The 27,279-nt window shown below is 43.7% G+C and overlaps 1 protein-coding gene across 2 annotated transcripts in view; it reads right to left on the bottom strand.

The window, feature by feature from the left end:
* trip10a (thyroid hormone receptor interactor 10a) overlaps nt 1-27,279 on the bottom strand; it is a 39,764-nt gene that overhangs the window by 7,779 nt on the left and 4,706 nt on the right. Inside the window, exons 2-12 of one of the 2 annotated variants that reach the window (XM_080724068.1) lie at nt 26,007-26,122; nt 25,188-25,244; nt 23,280-23,430; nt 21,198-21,260; nt 20,510-20,614; nt 20,011-20,139; nt 18,596-18,742; nt 10,510-10,698; nt 4,226-4,396; nt 2,441-2,550; nt 675-807 (exon numbers count right to left, since the gene is read on the bottom strand). In XM_080724068.1, the coding sequence (XP_080580194.1) occupies nt 675-807; nt 2,441-2,550; nt 4,226-4,396; nt 10,510-10,698; nt 18,596-18,742; nt 20,011-20,139; nt 20,510-20,614; nt 21,198-21,260; nt 23,280-23,430; nt 25,188-25,244; nt 26,007-26,122 (1,371 nt within the window). The remainder of the gene's footprint in view (nt 1-674; nt 808-2,440; nt 2,551-4,225; nt 4,397-10,509; nt 10,699-18,595; nt 18,743-20,010; nt 20,140-20,509; nt 20,615-21,197; nt 21,261-23,279; nt 23,431-25,187; nt 25,245-26,006; nt 26,123-27,279) is intronic. The other variant, XM_080724069.1, reaches the window with a different exon arrangement.

The raw sequence follows: 27,279 nt of genomic DNA, 5'->3' as shown, positions 1-27,279 counted from the left end.
GTTCAGACAGGGTTCTCCATGTATGGACATAAAAGGGATGTACTATATGCAGTACATGGATCTCCATATATGGATAACTGGTCCGATATACATCACTGGCCAGATGACGGACCAGACGACCTGACGGATGACGGACCAGACGACCTCACCCTTTAAGGCGAGGTCGCATGTCACCCTGAGGCGTCTTAATAGTAATATTGCCTTTGAACTATATTAATGATGGACTGCAATGGAAATAAGCTGTAAGCTTATTTGCGTTATCCTGGATGGTGGGTCAGGTGTTTGTTATGATCAATAAAGACATCAATCAATCATTATTCAATTGAATATAGATCGGAAAAGGAGAAGAGATATGTTTGGAGACAGAGAGACAAGCAAACAGAGATGAGATATGAAGGCAGATCAAATCACTGTTTACCATGATGACCATGTGTTTACCCACATTGCGCTTAACGACATCAGAGGTTGCTGCTGGTTAGCTACTGCATCTGATTTATACATTGGTTGTGCGCTGGTGTCTCACACAGAAAAAAGCCAATCAACAAGCTCACAACCTGTCGTGGCGCAAAGCGCTGTGAGCTTGTAGATCGGCTATTCTCGGTGCACGACACCTGTGCGCAAGCATAACTCAGGCTTAATAACAGGTTGGGCTGAATAACAGAACGCCTGGTTACCTCATACTTGTTGAGTTCTCCCCTGAGCCGCTCAATGTTCTGTGCTGTCTGGCTGATCTGAGAGGCTAGACTGGCAGGATCCCCCATCTGAGGGTTCTTCTCATAAACATCTTTCATCTTCCCCAGGGCTTCACTGGAGAAAGGGAAGAACAGGAGGAGGAGAGAGAGAGACAGAGGAGGAGAGGGAAGGTGGGATTCATTCTCAGTGGATTTCACTTCCCTGGAGAGCCCATTGCTGGGTAAACAAATGGAACGCACACGTTCACACACGCACAGTATATAGGCGACAAGCGGAGATATATACACACTAGATATGCGCTAAATACATATTAGACTCCCATGCTTGCTCAACTGTTGCTAGCTCACACCACTTTTGTATTTTGTTGGGCAACAACAGGGGTTATCAAACAATATAATGCACACACGTGCGCACACACACTAGGGATAGCCAGCGGTTAACCGTTACCGTTTAGCCGCTAAGAAATTGGTTACCTCCGCGTTACATTACAGACATGTGATTATGTCTATCCTACTGTTGCAAAAAACACATTTCTTATAGAAAGCATTTGTATTCTTCTTCCTCCTTGTTGTATTGTTGTTTTTAATGTGTAAATAGGGAACTTTATTGTGGGGAAAAACTGGTGTATTTTCCCTTTTTTAAATGGGTAAAATAGCAAATTTTTTAACACATTTCCTTAACAGTTATCAGTTACTTAACCGGTAAAGCTTAAGGGTGACCGGTTAAGAAAATGTTAAATGTGGCGATCACACACACACACACACTAGGGCTTTCACCAACTAGTCGACTAGTTGACTAGTCGACTAGTATAACCACTAGTCGATCTTGTAGGTACAAGTCGAAAAGTCGGAAAAAAATAAAAAATAAATATTTTCGTATTTTTTTTTATTTTTTTTTTAGTTTTTTTTTATGAAGGCCTAGCAAACTCATTTCAATTCGATTATAGTTGTTTTATTTCTAACAACCATTACAAACTGAATATTATTATCCAGTCACACACACACACAAATTGCTGCATCTTCCTACCGAGGGTTAATAATTCCTGCACCGTGAGTTCACACAGAGGTCACCAAAGTGCTGAAAGTCGCGCGTCTGCACCCGGTCTGCACACAGCAGTGAGTTGAGACTAGTCCTACAGAATAGAGTTGTTTAACAGTATAACACCTTAGCGCGATCAAAGCAGCAAGTGAGGACAGCCCAGTTCTTGCTACAACAACAGACCGACCGATCCCGCACGTTCGTTTGATTAGAAGTAATTAAAAGACAGAGGAGTGTTAGTGAGCTAGCCTACTAAAGCCTAGCCTGCATGGCTAGCCGACCAATGCAAATGGATATATGTGATTTGTTTACGAGAGATAGCAGCTATTGGTGAGTCCAAGCATGGGTTTCTATTACTGTAGCAGCTAAAATGGATGTGGCGATTGTGAAATGCTGCTGCACACGTGGGGTTTGTGAGTATCCGTTGTCATGGTAACTTGGCTGCTGTGAAAAGCCGTGCCACAACGCTCTTTATTATGACATAACGACTAGTCGACTACCAGTGGCTTCAACTAGTCGATCTGTAAAAAATACTTGAAGTGAAAGCCCTAACACACACACACACACACACACACACACACACACACACACACACACACACACACACACACACACACACACACACACACACACACACACACACACACACACACACACACACACACACACACACACACACACACACACACACACACACACACACACACACCTCTGATCCACTTCCTTCTGAAGCTCTTTGCCGATCTCATCGAACTTTTGCTGTAACCTCTTCCTGCGCTGCTCAGGGGGGAGATGGCCAAAGTCTTCTGTCACTGTGGGCTGGAAGAGTTCACACAGGAAGGGAGGGTTAATACTGAACTCTTTCTGACATTAAAACAACCTCAGTTTACAAAACCCAGGAGCTGCAATTACAGAAACACACCCCGAGGGGACACACTGTGGTTTGGGTTCAGCTCGAGCTACACCATTTAGGTGACAAAATATCTCACATATACAGTGCCAACATTGGCTTTGATACACTTTAAATTAGCTTTAAATTACCAATACAATTATTTACTGAGCTGGACCCAAAACCAACACCTTTTTCCACCTGTGAAGCCCGCAAGTACCATATAATAATCAACAATGAATCACTTGTTTACTTATTAAGTATATATAAAAATTTCAACAAATACTCTCTCAGTTGAGTACACCTAAAGAACTGCAAATGCAGCGTGACAAAATAACAGCCTCCAAGATGCTCCACTTGCTGCAGTGCTATCACACATTATTTGCTTCACCAGCAGGTGGCACCCTACTCAACCCAAAGTCATCAACACAGGCCTTGTTGTGCCACATAGCATGAACAGGCTAACAGCAGCTTGATGCTCAGCTAATCTGGAGCACTTTGGGCAGTGGTTCTCAAAAATTAGGCCCGGGGACCCCGGGGACTCAAATGGACCCTTAAAGGTCTGTAACTCTGAGTGTACAAGTCGATGCATTTGTACCCACTCAAGAGTTATGGGGGGCTTTGAAGTTAGAAGGTTTGAGAACCACTGATTTTGGGCAAACAGCATGAATTTGATTACATTGGGGTTAAGCTAGCTGTAGAGAAATAGAAGTGGTGATTAAGTACAACATACTGCAACCCCACACACACACCAAAAATTACCATGATCTTCTCTGGTGTGAGTTTCTGCGGGGGGGCAGAGAAACAAGACAGTATTGTGTACACTACAGTAGTCCATGTGACAATAAGCTTAGCATTTGGCACTTAAATCCCACAGGCAATGTTGCCATACTATAAAACATGAAATTAACCACTTTCACCTCAAAATTTCACGCAAAATGTCTCAAATTATTTCATAATAATTCTTCACAATGTTTCAAAAACATTTTCTAAATACTTGGAACATAGCCACTCTAGAAGCTCACAGGGCACCACAATGCATTGTCAGCTTCTAGACAGGGATGTCAAACTCAAATACACAGTGGGACAAAATAAGGAAATGGTACAAGTTGAGGGCCGGACTGATTCTGTTTACTGAAAATGTATTGAAATGATTGCATATATTGAACCTGCTGATGAATAATAAACGCGTGGGCTTGCGTTCGCGGGCCCTCGATATGCGCCAATGCACTCGCAGTGCATTGTGGGACTTGTAGTATTATGGTACCAGCGGGCCAGTTTTAATAGTAATTACATATCATCCCACGGGCCAAAGATAATTCATTCAAGGGCCTGATTTGGCCCCCGGGCCTTGAGTTTGACACATGTTTTAGAGCGTCTATTTTCTAACAATATGTCAGAAAATGAGTCTAAGCAGTGAGGTCTATAAAATACTTGTTTCGTGATCATTTTAGCCCCGAACATTAATTGAATCCTACACATTTTAAGACCTCCTGCAGAGATAAACGACACATCGCACAAGGAGCAAGCAGAGGTCACTCAAGATGACCCCCCCCCCCCCCCGGCCCCCCACTGACCCATCTCCCCCTGACCTGGGTGACTCACCGATCTCCGAAGGGTCCGGAAGGAGGAGATTCTGGGTTTGACTGTCTTATTGATCTCCTTCAAACAGTATGACAGGGGGTCCCGGGAAAACTTGGGGGAGGGGGGTCCGTTAGCGGGTGTGGGGGTGATGGGGGGCGAGAAAGGGGAGGGGGGAAGCGAGTAGGGAGAGAGCTGGGGGTGGGGGGTGGGGGGGGGGGGGGTGAGAGACAAGGTACCAACACCAAATGGACGAGAGGAAGGGGGAGAGTAGGTGGGAGGTGGGAGAGAATTGGATGGGGAGGGGAGGGCAGGGGAAGGGAGGGCAAAAACAGGTGACATGGGAAAGAAAGAGACACCGTCAACAACACCTCGAAGCACATGACCGCACAGGCAGGAAGACAACACTGCATGATGAACACTTACACGCACATACAGTAGACCACTGTGACTCTGCGCAAAGCCCATAGAGCATGAGCACATACACACACATTGATCTCCGTCTCCCTCAAACACATAAACAAAAAGCACAGTACCCGACCCGTGACAGTCAGTGTCACAGTAGTCTTGCGTAGCCAGACAACTATTCCACAATCTCTGAATGCTATATAGTCTGGAACAGCAGCTCCCAAACGGCGAGTAATGGAAACGGGCATTACCGTTCAAGAAAATATATTTTAAAATGTCATTTCTGCTAAGCAGCAAGCTAAACATGCTTATATGATTTTTATTTATATAATGATAAATGTGTGCGATGTGAGACGGAAACGGAAGTGACGAGGAGGCTTCACTTCCGCTTTAACCGGTACTCATCGTTCTTCATTCGATGCACCAGACTGTATGCCGGGAGCATTTGCCCAAATCGCGGAGGCAACAGTCTGGCCTCGCGAGACTAGTGTCACAGTAGCCCCGACACCTTTAAGCCTTGTATACTTCGTAGTGTGACGACCGCACCGGATGAAGGGTAGAGGGCACATAGTGAAATACTGGAGTGTGATTTTAACTCTCTCTCCACCAAGATACATTTTTCCCCCCCTGAGTGCAGTGTATGTTCTGAATTGTTTACAATGGAAGCGCCGTGGTTTTTATAAACCTCAGCAGCGTGACAATATTTTCAACTTGGGTGTTTGGAAGCATTTTTAGGCGATCGCCAATGGCGTTTTCAGCCAGAAAAAAAAAAACATCTTAGTGGACTGGACATGGCTCCTCAAAGTCAAAATTAGACCGGCAACGTAAAGAGTTAAATAGTACACTAGATTTTGCGGTGTGAGCCTCAGCTCAGAGCTTAAGCATCGTTTCAGTGGTTCAACCTGATCAGCCGACTAAGTTACCAGCCGTGTACAGCCGTATACATACACACACAGTAGCTTGTTCATAGCGCACTTAGTGCATGTTAGAATATATTATGCTTCATCATCAGTGACCCTACACTACCCTCGCAGACTGACCTACTGTACATAAAAGATGAATATTCAAGTACATTGTATCGTAAATATCCTGGCTAACCACATTAACCCTGTTAATCTCTATTTTGGGCATAGGTGAATCATTTCCTAAAAGTTTGTAGGAAAAAGAGGAGGGAAAAAAAAGAAGAAAAAACAAGTGCATAAAGCATCATAATGTGATGAATTGTAGATTAGCAGTTTTAGTTATTTTTTTAAATGGGGCCTAAGTGATTAATTGGTGTGGGAGATACTGTAGATTGGACAACATATTTTCTAATTTATTAAGAATGCCCACTGTGACCTCACAGAGGAAGCTTCAATTAAAAAAGCCAAGCTGCAGTGGGCCGCTGTACTCTGGCCCATCTCTCAGTGTCAGCTGAACCACTTAATTGAGGAGCGGTGGGTTGCGAGCCATTAGCTAAATTACACAGGCAGACTCGCACTGTCGCAGTTCTGACAGCACAGAGACAGTTATGGGGATCTATAAAAAGGTAACTCGTTCCCATGTACAAAAACCTCAGTCAGAGGTGGTGGTACAGGGGTGTCATTATGTGTGCACCTACAGGGAAGGCTCTACTTTGCTTTGGAGTTAATGGTGTGGGAGGGGAGTGCTGGGGGTGGGGGGGGGCAGTTTAGAAAAGGATTGTAGATGGGGTTTTCGGAATGGGTCAATGTAAAGTAATGGTTCACTCAAGCAGATACAAGCAAGGTTGTTTTTGACAGCACATTTTGATTTAGTTTTAGTCGTGGTCTTTTGAATAAAATGTCAATTAGTTTTAGTAATAACCCATAATTTAGTCACCTGAAAAGTTTTAGTTTTAGTCTAATTTTAGTCGACTAAATATCATACTGAAATGTCAACTGAAATGTATTTTGGCAGGCCTTGAGGGCATCGTAATGACTGCTTTTACACTTGGTTGCGTGCTGAAAATAGCAGATCTACAAGCTCACAACGCGACGCGTTGTGAGCTTGTAGATCTGCTATTTTCAGCATGCAACACCTGAGAGCAACCAAACAAAAATGACTCTCTTCTCCACTAGTCCCTCCCTAACGTTTTAGGCTAGTTTTTATTTTGTTGACAAAATTGTCAATATATTCAGTCTTAGTTTTAGTCATCACAGCGTAGTTTTTATTTTGTTTTTGTCAGTGAACAAAAACGCAGTCGACAAACATTTTTCGCCATAGTTTTAGTCGACGAAAACAACACTGGATACAAGACACAAAATCCCGATGTTCGGCCTGCGATTCCTACAGCTACAGAGGCTAATGGGGAGAGCATGACTGATGACACAAAAGCAGTGTGCCACACACACACACACACACACACACACACACACACACACAAACACAAACACAGGACGTCAGAGAGTGCACAGATCAGTACAACCAGTAAAGACATGCAGAAAGAGGAGGGGCGGCTGGAAGGAGGGAACACTGCAGATTGGGAAAAGACGGGGGGTCATCCGGCGTTTGCGGGATTAGATCGAAGCTGGGATCGGCAGGGGGGAGCAGGGGTTGAGGGAGTGGGGTGGTGATGGTAGGGGAGTTGTCAGTTAGCTACTGTAGTTTAGCGGTCAGCAAATCATTTCTCATGGGTTAACTTTTGGACTAACTCAGGCAGCCGCAGCAAGAACATTCTATAGAGCAGTGGTTCTCAGACTTGAAATTCCAAGGTGTCCTCTTAACTTTGACAGTGTCCATTTGTACACTGTCAAAGTTACAGACTTGTAAGGGTCAATTTAGACCCCCATAAAAAGGTACATAGAGAGTCCCTGAAATCCACTTTGAGAACCACTGCTATAGAGTGAATGAACGGTCTTCTTCAGAGATAACCATCCGTCCGTGATCTTTTAAAACGGGCGGCGATGCTCTCTCGGCCCCCAGAACAGGGCGTCATTGAGCAAATGGTACGGCAAAGGCGACGATAGCATCTAAAAACTTTGACTTTGCTATGAATGGACGTCGAGACCTGACCTCCCCGCACTGGTGTCATCCCTGGTCGGCTTTGACACAAAGATGTTATTGTGATGCCAGTCATCGTAATGCTTAGGGTTCTCCGGGGCCGTAGAATGGAGGCAGTGTGTTTGTGGATGCCTGCAAGAGGAACATTCAATGTTGTTTGTGCCCCGTGCTGATGAAAGCACAAGCACAGCAGAATGCTGCCGAGCCGCTTGACCTATTGGAAACTGCACAGCAGAGGCAGAGGGGAGGGGACAAGGCTTATTCACTCGCAGCCAGGCCAGGACAGAGTCATGCAAAGGACCTGTTCTAGAAAGGTGTTTGTGTGTGTGTGTGTGTGTGTGTGTGTGTGTGTGTGTGTGTGTGTGTGTGTGTGTGTTTACACCTGTCAATGCACTGCATAGATAAAGAGGAAGCCTCATGCATTATGATGATGAGCTGAAGTGAGGAGAGGGTTTTCGATGTGTTGTGTGCGTGTGTGTGTGTGTGTGTGTGTGTGTGTGTGTGTGTGTGTGTGTGCGCACCACCACAGGTCGATCATGAGAGCTCTCAGTATAAGAGGGGATTTTCCTGGGATCTGATTGGCTGGCCCCCCCATCTGACCCATATCTGATTCACAGTGACCTGAAGAATCCCCTCACATCATGGGACTTATTGGCCATTGGTTTTCTACTCTGATCCTGTCATTTAGTGAAATTTAGAATGACGTCATACTGTAGAGTCCAGTGTTTCCCAAGCTTTTAAGCTTACGGTCCAAAAGTTAATCATGGCGTCTACCCGGGACCCAAACTTACAAAAATACATCATGAATTAATGTAACAGTGAAACTGTGAAAATAGCTGCTGACAACAACATGCTAACAACGCGTCACAATGTGACATGTTGTGAGCTTGTAGATCTGCTATTTTCACTATTCTCTCAAGGTTTTTGATACGTATTGAATAGTTTGAACTTTTCTCTTTGAAATTTCAGAAATTATCTTGGGTTTATTTATTTCTAATTCCTGAAGACGAAAATAATCCATATATTTCATAGGGCAGCTTCACACCTATAGTTCGGTAGACTCTGTGCGATTGCATTTTTTATTTGGTTCGGTAAGCGTTCACGTTGCACTTTGTCAAGCGCACCAAACTTTTAACAAATGTGACGCAATTGAAACAGTCGCTCTTTTATTGGACAGTATTTGAGAGAAACATTTTCTTGTTGTCTTCCAAGGGACAGTCACTGTACTAGGCTATGTAGCTGGATCTAATTAATTAATAAGGTAACTTTCAGGGTTAATCCTTCCCTGTTTCAGGGTTTACACACCGTCCCGCAGTATATCACCATGGTAACACAGAGGCTATGTTACCATGACAATGTCCACAGGTAGCCTACCGTACGGTAGACTCTCTTTCAGTTACTGTGGAGCTCGGTACGTGGATCACAGCAAAACTCTTGGGCTTTCTCGGATTAGGGTGGCAACGGCCTGTTTGGCACCGGCGCCGGAGTCAGTCAGAAGCAAAAATCCCTTTCAGTTTCTCGATTTAAGACCCGAGGCCGATTCTATGCCTTCGAAACAGTGGTGGAAAAAATATTCACATGTTTTACTTATAAACGTATCTATCAATACTGCATTATAAAAAAATGTACTTTTTTTGTTTTGTTTGTATGTTTGTTTTATACCATTTTCAAATAGCAACGGTATAAAATAGGGCTAAAGTGGTTTATGTATGTTTTATATTATTATGATTTATATCTGCATGTAACTAGTAACTAGTTACATGCAAATAAATGTAGTGGAGTAAAACAATATTTGGATCCGAGATGTAGTGGAGTAGAATTAAAAGTAATAGAAATCGGAAATAAAGTAAAGTACAAATATCTCAAAATTGTACTTACGTATATTACTTAAATAAATGTACTTAGTTACTTTACACCACTGCTTCTAGAACAGTAGTTCTAAAATGACAGATGCTTTCCCGGTCTGACTGGGTTAAAGTAGGTCCTGATCCAGAAAACCGCTGTTCTATGGTAGAAAATGAAGGAATTCTTTTTATTTTATTTTTACCTCCAAATCCAAACGTATCATCCGACAAGCAGAGATTGATTAAAATACTAACACTGTGTAGCCTAGGACTTGTTGTAGCCTACCATGTATTAAATAATAGCAGCTCGCGACTTCACTGCTCATAGCCTACATACTGTAAACAAGACTTCATTGTCTTGTTTAGACATATCCATACCCACATATCCTGCCCTGAACGAATAAGCCGTCTCCTTAATTGCAGAGTACAACAATGGAATTATGCTTTACGGAACATTTAATGAAATACACAATTGTAAATAGTCAGATTAATGATGGGGCAAGCTTTTTGCCAGTGGTCATGCATTTTGCAGCAGCAACTGGCTTGCCTAATTATGTTAAAATGATTGCCATTTGTTTAATTTGGTCATAATAAATGATGTGTATTATGACAATTATGGAAGTTATCATCCATTAAAACATACTGTATGTCCATACATTTCTTGTGCAAGGTCGAATTCATTTACATAAAATAAACTCTTAAAGCTGACCTAATACACATAATCAACATTATGTCCACTATAATAATTTTCCACCAACTGTTTCGTCGGATTCTGTTCACCCCTAAAGCAAATCGAGACTCCCGATTTGTGGCAGACCAGAATTAGTTTGTTCTGCATCAGGGTTCTAAAGTGCTTTCACACCTGTGCAAACTAACTGGACTTTCTGACAATAGGCCAGGCTCCAGGGTACGTTTTAATCAAATTAAATCCTCCAGGTGCGAAGACAACCTTAAATATCACCCCGACCCATTGTTTTGGAAAGACTGCTGTAGACCGGGCCATGTCAGAGGCATAAACCAGCCCACAGTGCTCTGTTGGCGAGATGGAGATCCTACCTTACTCTTCTTGCTGAACAGCCAGAAGTTCTTGTTGCGGTTCTTCCCCAGAAGGTCCATGGCTCCTTTAGGGGTGCCCAGACTGCTCTCCGAGGACGTCCGGTTGATTCCCTGACTGTAATCCTCAAAGTCCAGGTCCCCAGGACGCTCAAAGCCAGACTTGTTCTGCTCTATGAGAGCCAATGAATCCTGAAGCACATGGAAACAGGGAAAGAAAGGTTTTTGGTGAATTTCATGCTGTAATCTTCATGGACCGAGTCGGAGAGGATTTACAATTTAGGCATTTAGAAGACGCTCTTAATCTAGAGCGACAATACAATCAGCAAGGTCAATACATCAATACATCAACACATCAAATGCATAGAAATAGTAATCTAAGAAAAAAAGAACGTAAGCACCTACTTTATATAAACTTTATATAAAACCTAAAAAATGCTATCTAACTTTTGTGTAAGGTCATTGAGGTTGGGCAAGTGCTAGGGTAAGTGCTATGGGCTAAGGTGGAGTCACCAACTATTGTGCTGTCCTGTGCTGTCCTGTGTGTGTGTGTGTGTGTGTGTGTGTGTGTGTGTGTGTGTGTGTGTGTGTGTGTGTGTGTGTGTGTGTGTGTGTGTGTGTGTGTGTGTGTGTGTGCGTGCGTGCGTGCGTGCGTGCGTGCGTGCGTGCGTGCGTGCGTGCGTGCGTGTGTGCGTGCGTGCGTATCGAGCGCAAATCGTGCCACATGGACGTTGCTACACTCGCGCGCACGCATTCGATTTTATCTGTGTTGTACTGAACGCATGAACGTCTCCTGTCATTTTCAAATGGCTTTTGAATCATAACGCGCAAACGTCGCCGGCACGCGTCCCCGTGTGCCTTCTCTTTTGTGCCTCACAGGGGAACGCGAGGTCGCGTAGTGTTAGGCGTTTGTGGCGAACGCATGTGTTAACGCACGCATACATCTAATGGCCATGTGGCCATCATGCGTGAGACGACACGGTCAAATGCAGCGCCGCCATGAACTGTACGCGTGATTGACTTGTTGCTCTGCTCTGGAACGCACGTGTGAGATGTGTGCCACCCATTTGATTCTCAGCGCTAAACCTGCGTGTGTGTGTGTAGACGTGTATATCAAATAAAACATCCAGACGTTCATGCGAGCATGCGTTGGTCTGTCTCCACTGTGGGTTCATGCTCTCTGTGCTCCTTGGCTGACGTAGCAAATTTGCTTTATATAGGCCTATTTGAATTGGGATAAAATACAGACCCTCAAGGACCACCGGTGGTCCTTTGGTGAGTTGGTGGTCCTGGTGGTCCCCCCCCCAAGGACCACCGTTGGCCAAGGACCACCGTTGGTCCTTGGGGGAAGTTCCAAGTGGTCCACAGCTAAATTATGGAGAGTTGTTAACCAAATGGATCTTTTAAATCTTTAGAGTATAAAGTGAAACCAAATAGATTTCGTTTCATTTTCTGGAAACACCCCGCCATTCCGAATATATTATTTATTATTATTTGGGCGATGATGTGATGTTGAAATGTAACTTTCAGATCAGCGCATGCATGAGTCACGGCCTTGCGCCCTGCTGGTTGGGACTAATATATTAAGTAGAAGTGTGTTGTGTTTATGGACTAAAATAACAGATGCTGGTTATTTTATTTGTTTTGCCCATTTTTATATTTGCATTTTAACCAAATGTTTTAATCCTTGACTGATTGAGACTATACATATTTCGTTAATTTATTTATATTTATTTATTTATTTATTTAACTGTTTTTGTTTTGTTTGGTGTTCCTAAGTTGAGCCCTTCGGAATGGCTGCCTTCTGGTTAAGTTGTCAGTTAAATTGCTTTATTTATTATTTGTTTAGTTCTGTTCAGTTATGTTGTGTTTAGACCTTTATTTCGTTATTTGTTTGTTTTGTTTAGTCGTTAACTTCAGCTCTGAGCAGCGGCCTGGCCTGCCGGGCTCAATTTGTCACGCACATGTCGGGCTTTGGGCTGGGTCGGGCTTGAGAAAAATAAATAAAGAAAAAAATTGGCAAGATCTGTGCTTTGCATCCCGGCCAGCAGCAGTTCCAGTGAACGGGTTTTCAGCGCTGCGGGCAGAACCATCTCCGAGCGAAGGACATCGTTGAACGATTTTCTTCATCACAATTTATAAGATCGGTGAGTACAGCCTAGCCTTTAACTGTTGGCAATATATACCCAATGGCCAACGTAGAATGTAGTCATCTTGGTCTCTTGTGATCTTATCATTTATTTATAAATGTATTTTATTTAATTTCAGCTGCTTGCTGTCTGATTGGATTATTCGCCGGTGCGGCCTCCCGGCGCGGCCTTGCGCCCAGCGCTGGATTTTTGGGACTATTAAACTGAACGAATAAGTGTTTATTCATACAAAGAAAAGTGCTGTGTTACGGACTAAAATAACAAATGCTGTTTATTTTATTTGTTTAGCCTATTTATATACTTTAATTTAACCAGGGAATGGGAATGTTTCGTTGCTTGACTGATTAAGGCTATTCATTCTAATATTTTATACACATACTTAACTTGAGATTGTTTATTTTAATTGCACAAATGTCGCACAACGCAAACTCAAAGGATTGTTCATTGTTAAATTGTCCTCGGGAGTCGGGACCTGTTTCACAATTGAATAAAGACAGTTGGAAAGGGGTATCATGTCTCTGTTCTTCACCAATATTTAAAATGTAATGAAAACAAAAGGCCGCCGCTACACGCACTCTGCAATTAAGCTTGTTTAGAAAAATGTCGGTCTTCGGGCCGGGCCGGTCTCCAATTGTCAATTATGTATCGGGCTTTGGGTTAGGGTTAGGTTACATTAGATTTCTGACCATTCTGGCCGCCTCCTCCCCTCATTGATTTAATTTCTGATCACCCCTCCCTCCATCGCACATAGTGTATTATTTGTGAGGAGTTGCTCACATTTAGATGAAAGGAAAGTGCTTCTGGAGTCACTTGTATATCATATATAGGCTATAGGCTAATATAATATAGGCCGATGTGTGGGTCTCTCGCCCTAGCTCGCGCGCGCTGCTCTCTGTGCCAATCATGTCCAAATGGAGACGCTTTTGCGCAGCGAGTGAGCCAGCGGAGGGCAAGACGAGGGGCAGAGAGAGAGAGAGAGAGAGAGAGAGAGAGAGAGAGAGAGAGAGAGAGACGTTGTCCTCTTCGTAGATATTCATATCTTGCTAAAGTATTTTCTGTCTGGTTTATTGCTGGTAGATTTTGCGAGACTCTCCCGCCGCCGCTGGTTTTATTTTTTGATTGCCCGTTTACGAACGTTGACCGCTGATAAATAGGCTAATGCGGCGCTTGCGGGGGTCCTGCGGTTACACACAGGGAGATGGAGGAGGCATTATTATGCAGCTTGGATACATTCATGTCCCTGGACAGACGTGCACGGACGATTCCTTGTTTCGGATGACAAAGTGCAGTGCGAGCGCAAACGTATCAATTAAATATGCAAGAATGTGGCAACTTCACCCCTCCCATTCGCACGACTAAACCGAATTATATTATGAGAATGTGGCCTCACCATTTAGGCCTACTGCTAATCTGCATAGATTCTCTGCCATTCCGCCATTTTTTTTGTACCATGCATGTTCCAAGCTCCTCCATGCTCCGGTTTAGATAACTACTGTACAACGCATTTGCCCTTCGCCAGGTCTGTCTGTCTGTCTGTCTGTCTGTCTGTCTGTCTGTCTGTCTGTCTGTCTGTCTGTCTGTCTGTCTGTCTGTCTGTCACGCAGCAATGCATGCATGCGCTCAGCGGAGAGGCAGCCCCTTGCCTAGTTAGTAAAGCCTGGTGTGCGAGGTTACCTAGTTAGTAGTAGGCTATAGTAATAAGGGTAATAATAACCCCTCCCCCCCTCTCTCTTTCCTTTAGTTGTCTTGTTATAGGCATATAGGCATAAAACGTACGGCTAAAGTGGATCAATGGATGTTTTATAATATAATAGGCCTAATCATATCTTTTAATTACCTCAACATTTTACTTGAGTATACAGTATAAGTAAATCTACTTAGTTACTTTGCCCCACTGCGCCCAGTGAGAGCAGAGAGAGAGAGAGAGAGAGAGAGAGAGAGAGAGAGAGAGAGAGAGAGATCTCGGCAAGCGCCGAGGTCCATTTGGTTACCAACTGTCCAACTCCATCATTAATAAGCTGGGGATTGTGGACCACCTCAAGCCTCAAGGACCACTGGTGGTATTTGAAGCAGATGATCAGATCGTGCAAAACTCGGAATACCCCGAAACGCTTTGCGTGGTGTCACAGGCGAGAGAGATGAAGCAGGGATCCCCACAACCTTCATAGATTCCATATAGTTTCATTGTTTGACAGCACAATCATTTTTTTTGCGCAGCCTCCTCGCCAGCATGGTGCTTTAAAACGGCGAAATTAAACAAATATAGGCCTATTCGCTATATAAATATTTTGTTCGTGGGCCTGTGTTTCGCCGTTAATAGTTCTCCTTGGCTTTATTTATTTTTTCCTATAGGCCTACGCCAATGTAATGTGCACAGCAGTATTTTAGTTGCACAAAAAACAACCGCTCGCCCAGAACGAACCAACGGCGCAGTACAAAACCAAGGCAGGCAGGGTCCATTTGGTTTCATTTTACGCTCTCAAGAGTTAAGGGTCTATATAGTTCCGTTTGGTTACTCTCCATATTTTAACTGGAGATCACCTGCATGGAAACCCTAACCCCTCAAGGACCAACACAGCACTGGTGGTCCCCGGACCACTGGTTGAGACCCACTGCTGTAGACTCAATATACTGTAATCATATCGAACAAAAATAAATACCCTATGAATTCAATGAAATGTCGGCTTGACAAGTGTAACGCTGACACTGCATGTGTAATGGATGTGTAATGAATGGATGGATGAAATAATAAAATGTACTTTTCATCATGTCTGTTGCTAAGGTATGGCAACATGACTGGTGTCTTGCACGCACGCGAGGGCGCGCGTGCAAGACACCAGTCATGTTGCCATACCTTAGCTTTTGCTGAACTGACGCCACTGGTAAACCCCGACTCTGCAGGGTCTCCAGCGAACAAGACAGCGCTGATTTGGGACAAGCGCTAGAGCTGCAGGCAGCTCGCCCCGTGTTGCGTATCTATAGCAGATATACAAGCTCATAGCGTGGTGAATTGCGTGAGCTTGTAGCTCTGATATTTTCAACGCGCGTCACCATCGTACGACGAATAGGGCCTAGGCTGATTTTTAACAGCACACAGCACACAGCACAGAAGAAGCAGCCTTTTGTATTTGATGTTATGCTTTTGAAACTGATATTATCCTAGATAAAGTACTATGTTCTATCCGTCTGTCTTTCAATGTTATATGAGATACTTAAAGTGTGGTTCCTGTGGAAATAAGCCTCGGCTTTCTAGGATCTCCTTTTAGTTGACCTTGTACCAGTGATTTGTACTGTCATGAAACTGTACTTTTTTCTATTGCAAACTTCTAATAAATTCTTCAATCAATCAATCAATCAATCAATCAGCCCGCAGCACGCTCACCCTTCGGGATTTAAACCACGCTGACAGATCATGATACAAAAATTATGATTTGTTTTAATGGTTGTAGCCTACTACTTTAACCAAATAATAATAAGAATAATAGGCTTAAATCTGATAAAATAGCCCAAAGGGAGCCACATGATAAAATAGCCTATATAAGGGAGACATTTTCCCAGCCGGTCACAGTGTCCGGTGCCGGTGGACTTTATAATTACCGGCCAATTAAACATTTTAACGGTCAATGGCACAACGTATGCTTCGCCAATATCTTTATATATACAGACAGACAGACAGACATAGAGAGAGGGGGGGGGGGAGAGAGAGAGAGAGAGAGAGAGAGAGAGAGAGAGAGAGAGAGAGAGAGAGAGAGAGAGAGAGAGAGGTAATGTTCATGAATCATGGAGACTTGTAGAGGATTGATTGAATAGCCATTAGACACCTGGCACCCCCTCAAGAACCACTGGGGGGCCCCGGACCACTGGTTGAAATCCACTGTCAGTAAGAAAGTAATGACGTGCTGCCGTGCATATCACCGAAAAAAAAAAAAAAAAAGAAAAAGTAGGCCTATACCTCTGCCCCCATGAAAGTCAGGCAAGACTGACGTTAACCTTTATTTTATTTAGAACATAAGATGAAACCAAATGGACCCTGTGTTCATGAATGAGTTAGAGCTTAAAATAGTGAAAGTCGGAAAAAATGCATAACGCACCAATGGATGCGAGCGAGGCAGCAAGTGGAGTAGACTACAGAGGCGCACATGGGTATGGTAGCTACCGTACCTTGATTACAGGAGAAAATAATAAAATGTACTTCTTAAAATGAATTCATCATGCTTGTTGCTAAGTATTGGCAACATGACTGGTGTATTGCATGAGTGCCTTCCTTCACACGTGCAAAACAACAGCCATGTTACCATACCTTAGCATTTGCAGAACTGACGCTGCTGGCGGGATCGCGCAGCCGAGGAGGAGGAGGAGGAGGGCCTATTCGTGGACTCTTTTCATTCTGTCTGTCTGTCAGCATATTCATTACATTACTCCGTGTGAGTAGCCTAATGGCAAAGCATCTGGATAAATCACTGTCTGTCTGTCTGTCTGTCTGTCTGTCTGTCTGTCTGTCTGTCTGTCTGTCTGTCTGTCTGTCTGTCTGTCTGTCTGTCTGTCTGTCTGTCTGTCTTCCTTCCACACTGTGTGGACAAATTGAATGAATTTTGATATTTTTATAAATGAATTAATAGGCCTACTGTCATTGCATTTCCATTTTTCAATTATACACCGAATAGCGCAATTAAGTAGGCCTAGGTCAACGAGTCAACCCAATTAGCACTCCCGCAGCTGGTCTGATTGGACTCTGACCAGCTCTGCGCTTCTCAAAGTTACATTAGATCATTTAAACCATTGTGGCATTATTCTCAGCCAACTAATGATAGTCTATTCTGCATTCTGGTTGTCGTCACCCCAAATAATGGATTACTTCTTCATATAATTAATATAGGATATAATGCAGCAGCACTCTTTATGTGCAAAGCCCTCTTCTATAATGATCAGATTCATTTTTACTCACAACAGAGTAAAATATATTTAAACTCTTAGGTCTGCATTGTTAAATGCAACGGAACAGGCAACAATAGTGGATGGCAATGGCATAGAATTGAATGGTTTGGTCTGTATTTGAACTGGAATGAGTTACTGCTTAAAACGAATACAATTAAACCATTGATATAAGAATCACTGTACATTTACAGAATAAAATTCTGTAAAAAAAAAAAAAAAAAAAATCTGAGAATTTTTTTTTTTTTTTTTTTTACATGACATGTCACGCGTACCTTCGCGGAACCATCGTGTAAAGACGCGATGCGTCCAGACGCTTTGATGCAGCGCAACGTGTGCCCCGGAGTGCCACTGGAGCAGAACCACCGCATGCATGCACGCACGCATATGTAAACAAAAAGCCATTTGGCACACATGCGTCGCTTCGCTTAGCTGGCACGGAAAAGCCGCCATAGCGTGCGTGCGTGCGTGCGTGCGTGCGTGCGTGCATACTTTTATTACTGTACTTGTGAGGGTCAAATTGTCCCCACAAGTATAGAGCATAATTTGATAGATAGACATTGTTAGAGTTGGGCTTAAAATTAGAAAACGTTCTACACTGGGGTTAGTATTAGGCATTTAGACTAGAGGCTTGATTTAAGGTTTAGGGCTAGTGTTATGCCTGATTTATCCTTGAGTGAGTATTGCACAACTCAGTGTAATCTAATTCAGGCTTTAGGGTTAAGGTTATAAATGGCAAAAGTAAGGGTAAAAATGGCATTTCTAAAAATGCCATCCTAAAATTGTTATTTGCACACAAGTATAGTAATACAAATATTTACCAACGTGTCCGGTTCTGGTTTATGTTATCAGGCTAGCCTCTGAGCACACAGTGTGTGTGTGTGTGTGTGTGTGTGTGTGTGTGTGTGTGTGTGTGTGTGTGTGTGTGTGTGTGTGTGTGTGTGTGCGTGTGCGTGAGAGAGAGAGAGAGAGAGATTAGGGTAGTATTATTTGAATGGCCAACTTACATTGCGTTCATTGACATTAGTGCCGGCTTTAGTAACGCCCTCCAGGCACTTGCCAATGATGGGCATCACATGCTTCTCCGTATCCGAGAACAAGATGTAGCCGTGTGACAACTTCCTCACTCGCCTCTCGTCCATGTCCTGCAATTTCTACACAACACATCCAAGCCAGTCATCACAGTCCTCAGTGTTCTTCTAACTCTGAGAGTGTGCAAATAGAACCAAATGGACAAGTTACATTTGTACATGCACACTCTCAGGGATAAACATCCATAGGGTCCAGTGGGTTACATTTGTAGACTCTCGGATTACAAATGGATAATACTGTATCTACTTACTGTATCTGTTTTGCCACGATGACACATAACATCAATTATGTATGAGGTTGTGATTGCACACAAGAAAATTAAATTATGTACGAGGTTGTGATTGACAAGAAAATTCAATACAAAAAAACTCAAAAAATAATGCTGTCTGTAGTATACCATTGACAGATTTACTTGTGTAGATGTACAGTATAAAAGCAATATTAAGTGATTCCTATAAGACATAATGTTTAATGTATTGTTGCTTGTTTTTAATAAAAAATAAAGAATCAATACTGCATTGCAATATTGCATGATATTAATTTACTAAAGTAGAGTAGTGTTTATGATCTTTTTGGAAACGTTTTGGAAGGACGCAATACAGCTCAAACTGAGACGAATAGAATTTGGATGACTATCTCCTAAACTAAAATACAAATAAATACAATTATGAGAATTTGGTGTCTTGCATTACAGATGACTTGGACATTCATTTAATGTGTGTGTTCAGTTTCTGTAAATGTGTGCTCGTTAAAGGAACGCAAAACAACCTGTAGCCCCTGGGTCTTCAACAGGGGGTCCGGGGCCCCTAGGGGGTCCTCAGAGTTACTACAGGAGGTCCTCCAAATCTTTTAGTGATAGAAACCTTCTTTTACTTCTTTTTATATTAACCACTTGAACCCTAGCGTCCATATTCTGAGAACTTTAGCCAAAAACAGCAGATCTAAAAGCATTTTTGGCACAGAGTACAGAGTGAAAGGTAAAGTTTATTAGGACCTAAGTATTGAAGGTTCAAGTGGTTAAATATCTGAAAACACAAATTGACATGAATCCAAAATACACTGATGATTGTGCTGTCAAACATATGAATCTGTATGGAATCTGTGATAAGGTATAGTGGGTGACCCTGCTTCATCTCTCTCTCAACTAAGGGGTCCTTGGCCTGAAAATGTTGAAGACCCCTGCTGTAGCCTATAGCCTGTGTGACCTCTGCCTATGACATTTTTGGCTATCGTGACTTGCCCAAAATAAGGTTGAAAGTGGTTAGATTAACACTTTGCCGTGAGGTTTGACTCATTTCACTGGTGCCTTTTTATGAGGCTACTGGCTTACATTGAAGATGAGGGGCATGTCGTTGAAATAGAACTGGCTCTGCTCTTTGTTGAACTTCTGGAGCTGTGCTGCGTAGTCGTTCTTACACTCCTCTGCTATGTGTGTCCTCATGTGAGCTTGCTGCTTGGCCTACACATCAACACACAGCAAACGCACACACTGTCAGATTCCACCGTCGACACGTTACACAGGAAGAGATATCGTCGTTGACGGATGAAAAGCTTGTAAGTCCAAAACCGTTCGTTTTGCATTTATCACTTAAAAAGTGATTTAAACTAGTGAAAACAGCCGATCTACAAGCACACAACGCCTTGCACCGCGAGGCGTTGTGTGCTTGTAGATCTGCTGTTTTCACTACTTTTGTGCGACGGCCGGCCTTATATGATGAAGCAGGGCTTTTGCGAAAGAACGTACAAATTAGAAACTTGGAGATACAAGGTTTCCACCCGACAATGATGATATATGTGTTTATTTGGAACGTTCATTCGCTTCCGTCTACCTTTTCAACATCTGCCTTCGTGGCGTTGAGGTCCTGGTCGGTCTTCTCGGCGTTCTGCGTGGCACGCTCCGCTTCTCGCCATTCCCTCTCAAAGCGCTTTTTACTCTGGAGGAGAAAGGGAACGAGGAAGAAGAGGCTCACATTCACGGCAGGCCCATCCGACCCACGCTGCGCAGAGAGGCCATTGTCTGAATGAAATACGATGAGGCTTGACTATTTTGAGCAAAGCATTTTTCACTGTCATCCTTCAAAAAAGGATGGATAGGGGAGGTGTGGACCGGAGCCTTAAGGAGCTCTTAAGTACTACAATCATTACTAAACATGACTTGGATTTATGATGCGAGTCTGCAGTCAATGTCACGGACCATGCAGTAGGCATGGCAGCGATCAAGATATTTATTTTATTTTTCTAAGCACTGGGAACACGTTGGCTCTTTTTCCCTCCAGGGTTCCAACTCCCTCTCCCACCTGTTTTTACTATAGACAAATGTGGTCACCTGACCAAAAGGCGCTGGATGCACAACCATTCAACTCACAATGAAACACATTTCTGGCTATCTGACAGCTTTCCCCCAGGGCAGCAGAACATTTGTAACAGTACAGTACATACATGCAAATACTGTAGAAAAAAAAACATCTTTTCAAGGAGATTAATTTCCAGAGGACCAAAAAATGAGGCTAAACTTACACTATCGAGCTGCTTGTATGTGCTCTCCAGACTCTGCTGGGCTTTCTTGGCCTCCAACAGATACTGCAGACAGGAATAAAAATAGAGACAGAGTAAAGTGGAGGAGGGGGGGGGGGGGGGGGGGGAGTCAGATGACAGAGAGAGCCCACGATAATGAAGAGTGGGGCAGACATGAACTTGAGTCAGTGAGTTAATGTGCGAGGGAGCAGAATAAACAATGACCATCCCAAAAGCCACAAAACAAACAAAAACAAATGCCAGTGCGTGTGTTTGAGACATTACGACTATAGCAGCGAGTCTTCTGTGCGCGGCTGCATTGCTCCAGTCCCCGCATTCCAAGCGGGGAAGGAGCCAAATCAGTACACGGGCAGAGAATGACACACCGCTACTGCGGCCATCCCTCCCTCCCTCCCTCCCGAGGGATGCACAGTGTAACGCTTCCTTCCTGCCACAACAGTGGGACCTCTGCGTCGCCATTCCTCCATTCACCACCTCCCGCCCTCCACCCACCGTTTACACACTCGCCCTCAGCATTGCGTGCCATGATTACACCCAGGCAGACTTGGCTCACCCCTCCCCTGGGACCCAGTGGTTCTCAAAGTGGGGTCCGGGGAAGATTTGGAAGAATGTAGATATTTTTAAACACAAATATTCTCTTCTGGGGGTCCATGGCACAAAATATTTTGAGATGTGGGTCGGAGGTCAAATACATACATTTCTAGGGGTCCTTGACATTAAAAAGTTTGAGCACCACTGATCATAGAAACTTCAGAAATTTCAGAAAACCGAAGACATTTTTACTTATTTTTCAGGCCTACGTAAATGGGTTAAAGCAAAGGTCTTCAACAGGGGTTACTACAGGGGGTCCTCCAAATCGTTGTGTGATAGAAACCTTATTTCTCCTTTTTTATATCAACCACTTGAACCCTAGCGTCCATATTCGGAGAACTTTAGCCAAAAATAGCATATCTACATGCTCACAACGCCTTGCGCTGCGAGGTGTTGTGAGCTTGTAGATCGTCTATTTTCAGCAAAGCGGTTTGGTGTAGAGGGAGGAAAAGAGCAGACTAAATACAGAGTGAAAGGTCAAGTTTATTAAGTATTGACGTTTTCAAGTGGTTAAATATCTGAAAACACAAATTGCCATGAATCCAAAATACACTGATGATTGTGCTGTCAAACGATGAAACTGTATGGAATCTATGAAAAGGTTGTGGGGGTCCCTGCTTCATCTCTCTCTCTCTCTCAACTACGGGGTCCTTGGTCTGAAAACGTTGAAGACCCCATTTAGGCCTAGAATTATTGAATGCTTTAACTATTGAAAAATAGCAGATCTACAAGCTCACAGCGCGGCACCGAGTGCCGCGCTGCGAGCTTGTAGATCTGCTATTTTTGAAAAAGTTGTGAAAATGTGTGCAAATCTTTGAATATATGTATTTTTAAAGCGAACGTTTGTAACTCAAATTTTGCTTCTGGGTGGTCCCTGGAACTAAATATTTTGAGATGGGGGTCCGTGGCCAATCATTGTGGGGGTCCTCCACATGAAAAAGTTGACATAGTAGTCTCTCAAGAACAGACTAACTGAGCTCCAGTGAAGTGAAAAGGACCTTTTTGTTGACGACGGCCGGCCAGATTGCTGACATAGAAACATAGGGTTTTACAAAAAACCTTAGAAGGATTCAAAAGACACTTATCCACAAGTTTCCAACATCCCATAGTGCATTGCGCAGAAATTGGACGGAGCTTCCGGCGCCGCAGCCGAGTGTGATCTATAAGCTCACAACGGCTGCAGCTGCGACGCGACGTGAGCTTGTATGTCTGCTGTTAAACCGGAAGTGTGGTCCAAACGGGTCCAAATAATCTCCAGTAAACTCCCGCGGAAACAGGTGGATAGAATCGGGTCAAAATTCTAATTTCCATGATTTTTCAAAAATAGCAGATCTACAAGCTCGCAGCGCGGCACCGCGCTGTGAGCTTGTATATCTGCTATTTTTCAATAGTTAAAGCAGTCAATAATTCTAGGCCCTAAATGGGGGAGTTTGAGAACCACTGCCCCGAACCCGTCCTCCCTCCAGGGCTCACCGTCTTGCGTTCCTGCTTGAGCTCCTGGAGGTACTTGGTGAGCTCGATGCAGATGTTCATCATCATGTTCTCGGCGATCAGCTCCCGCTGCCCGGCGTAGTCGTTCATCTCGTTCAGGACGTCCAGTAAGGACTGGTAGCTGGAGAACTTACTGGGGGATGGGATGGGACCATATTATGAAAATGTCATATCACCAATTATTGTCACAAAAGAAATCACACATTTACGATATTATTGCGATAATCAAAATCCATTATCCTGGGGCGGAATATTTGCCAAAAAATAGCTGATCTACATATAGATAGACTATTTTTTGGCAAAGACATTTGATAGAGAGTAAAAAATCACACCCAATGTGAAATGAGCGGTGGTCGTGCTTGCATAACGTCTTCAATTGGTAATTGGTGATGTACTACAGGCTACACACACAGGAAAACACATTGCTATGGCAAAACGCTGAGGAAAAGTGGCTACAGATAATGGCTACAGATAATTGGTGATGTAATGTGATGTAATATGGCTACACACACACACATATTGCTATGGCAAAACGCTGAGGAAAACACATTGCTATGGCAAAACGCTGAGGAAAAGTGGCTACAGACACACGCACAGCCACTCTTAGGAGCGGTTTACCACCGCTCAAAAAAAAAGACTGTATCAAGTACGTATATTATAAGTACCTTTTACCAATTATGGAGAGTTTAAGTGGAACCGGATATGCAGCTCGGCAAGTAAAAGGTGAATTGATCCCAGTGCATGACGGAGGACGATATCACGACAAATTAAATCTCCACGATACGATTATCGTGAGTGTTTTTTTATCACGATAGTATCGCTTATCGTCCCATCCCTGGAACTTACTGTCCAGAAGGAGGGTGCAGAGATAAGCGAGGCGTGTGACGGACCAGACCACTGATCGCTTCCTTATGCTTGATTTATATGCGGTTGCGCATTGTGTTGCTCACCGGAAATAGCAGATCTACAAGCTCAGGACACGCCACGCTATGACCCATTGAGAGCTTGTAGATCTACTGTTTTCGGTGCATGACACCGGCAGGTAACTAAGGTACAAATCAGGCATAAAGCTGGTTGCACACTGCACTGCACTGAAATCCGAAATCCTCGAAAGCATTTTTCAGGCCAAGGAGAGAGAGAGGAGAGAGAGAGAGAGCAGTTGCGAAAATCTGAAAAAAAAAAAGTCAACCCTAAATACGAAAACGGGCAGCATTGTGCAAACGTGATTGACATAACGTGAGGTTGATTTTTTTTATTTACGCACTCCGAAATTCACTCCGATATTCGGCCCGAAAAACGCAGCAGCGTGCAAAGACCTTTACTCCTTTTTTCCTTCTCGAAAAAGACGACAAGGCAAGAGCTCCACATAAGGGTGCGTACTACGCCCATCAAACTGCAGTGACAACGGCCTTGACCTTTGACCTTAGGTGCAGAATGCTGAACGGCCATCTTGTTCAAGCTATGATGGTACTGAACCCCTGCATGAGAGCCCAAACTAAGGCTGTTTCTATTTATATATTAATAATGACCGTTGAGCTTGGGATTCAAGAATGAATGCTTAAACTGGTCTTGACTCTTTATACTGCCACATGTGACAGCCAAGCATGTGAAACCCTTCTGAACAGCCTCCAATATTACACTGATGCTCTTTTCTTTTCTTCTTTCATGTGTTGTTACAGACAGACCCAGAGACATCTATCAAGAGACAGATCAATACGTCCATGTTGCTAGGCAACAGCTCTGCCAGTAAGCAATGTCTTATGCTGATATTGCTTAGCAACTACATTTATAGAGACAATAAAATATCATCACCACCGGAGGTTGGTTACAGTGCTCCAGAAGGTTCAGTGTTTTTTCCATAAATGTTTTTGGTCAAGGCCACCGGCTCACCTGCACTCCTGTTCTTCTCTGCTGCCTCGTTTGAAGTTATATTTCTTTGACAAGTTCCTGCAAATATTGAAAAAAGGGGTTCAGAAACACGTGTGACAGAAGAGGACTGCCCCCCCGAAATATTCTTATGTAAACATTTGCTCCCTTCGTAAAACACCAGCCCATGAACAGCCACATTGAACAAATGCTACTGCTGTTAACTGCTGAAAATCAATTACAATTACGTAAGAAACTTAAAAAAGACAATAAAAAGGGGGAAAAGGCTATTCTGCTCTTCCTTGTTTCACTTTCTCCACCCCCCACTCCCTCCTCTAACCACATCCTGTCTGTACTGTGCCAGTCTGCTCCCACTTCCTCTGTGATCCAGCAGAGCTCAGCACTAAACAGATGTAGGCCTGAGGACTGGGAGTGAACTGGGGACCGAGGAGAGAGAGAGAGAGAGAGAGAGAGAGAGAGAGAGAGAGAGAGAGAGAGAGAGAGAGAGTGGCTGATAGAAAGAGCTCAGCTGGAGAATGAGGCCAGTGTTTCGAGGACGTAACCTCAAAGTAGTCATGAGACAGTGAATACATTTCATAAACGGCGCCTTAGCATGTGCCCACACACCAACACTAACAAACAAATGAACAAACAGACACGCACGCATGACCGCACACACAGACACACACAGAGCAACAACACACAGACACACACAGACGGACGGACGACCACAGAGACAGCACTCTCCCTCCCTCTCTCTCAAACACACACATGCACGCACAACTGAAAGCATTCATTTTAATGCAACTTCGTCAAGGGAGCCATGACAGGAATTAGACCTACCTCAGTTGCTTGGCATAGTTCTGCTCTACCTCTGTCCTCTCCTTCACAAATTTCACATATTTCTCCACCAGCTCCAGGCCAGACTGTGTGTGCTTTTCAATGATGTCAAATTGGTCCTGGACAGAATGTCAGAGATAACAAAATAGGAAAAGACAAGATGTTATTGAGCATACACCTCACAGGGGGGGTACATATACATACGGCATGGTACATGGAAGTGATAGATAATGAATGGGCATGCCATTCTGTGACGAGTTTGGATGTTGGGTGATAAATTCAAACACATTTGTTTATTTTTTCCCCCTCCTCAAATGTCCTATGCATTCCACAGATTCTCTCTGCTTGTGCAAAACCCTTGACCGTAGCCAGACTATGTGTGTCCTCCTAGCATTAAATCACAGGAGAGAAAGAGAGAGAGACACTGAGAGATCGAAAGAGAGAGGGAGAACAGTCAGGGGACACAAGGCCACAACCGAGGGGGTCACGGAGGTCACAGCTTTCAGACAGGAAATAGGAGGTGCTCCTCTCCTCTCCTGCAGTAAAGTTTCAGTAAGTCTCAGAGTGAAGTGACATGGATTTTATCAGTTGTGCTTGGCACAAATTCATAGACATCCGACTGATGAGGAGGACTGCATTTGTAGAAACCTCCCACACTTGTTAGGAAAAGGGGTGTACCGTATATATTGTGTTGTTGACTCCTTCTCTTTTGTCTGCTATTTAGCAGCGCTTTTATGACACCTTCAAGCTCAGACAAGCCTGCTAGAGAGAGATGATATCAGAAAAATCCTCCCTCCCTCCCTCCCACTCCACTAACACCCTAACCCCTCAACTCTCTATTGGTGGTATAACCAGGGGCGTCACAAGGGGGGGAAAGTGGGACCGAGTTACTAGGGCCCAAGGTGGAGGGGCCTTAGTTATTTTATACTTAGGTTTTGAAAAATAGCAGATGTACAAGCTCACAGCGTGGCACCGCTGCAAGCTTGCAGATCTGCTATTTTTGAAAAGTCGTGAAACGCGGACATTTGTTACTCAAATGTTGCTTCTGGGAGGGTCCCTGGAACTAAATATTTTGAGATGGGGGACCGTGGCCAAATACATCATTTTGCGGGTCCTTCACATGAAAAAGTTTGAGCATCACTGACATAGAAACATTGACATAGAAGGATTTAAAATATTCCAGGATGTGCACAAATCTTCAAGATTTTTCAAAAATAGCAGATCTACAAGCTCGCAGCGCGGCACTCAAGTGCCGTGCTGTGAGCTTGTATATCTG

Source organism: Nannobrachium achirus, assembly GCF_963921795.1.
Source record: "Nannobrachium achirus genome assembly, chromosome: 4".
NCBI classification, from domain to species: Eukaryota; Metazoa; Chordata; class Actinopteri; order Myctophiformes; family Myctophidae; genus Nannobrachium; species Nannobrachium achirus.
Note: the sequence above shows the minus strand (reverse complement) of the source record. Positions and strands in the feature narration are given on the sequence as shown.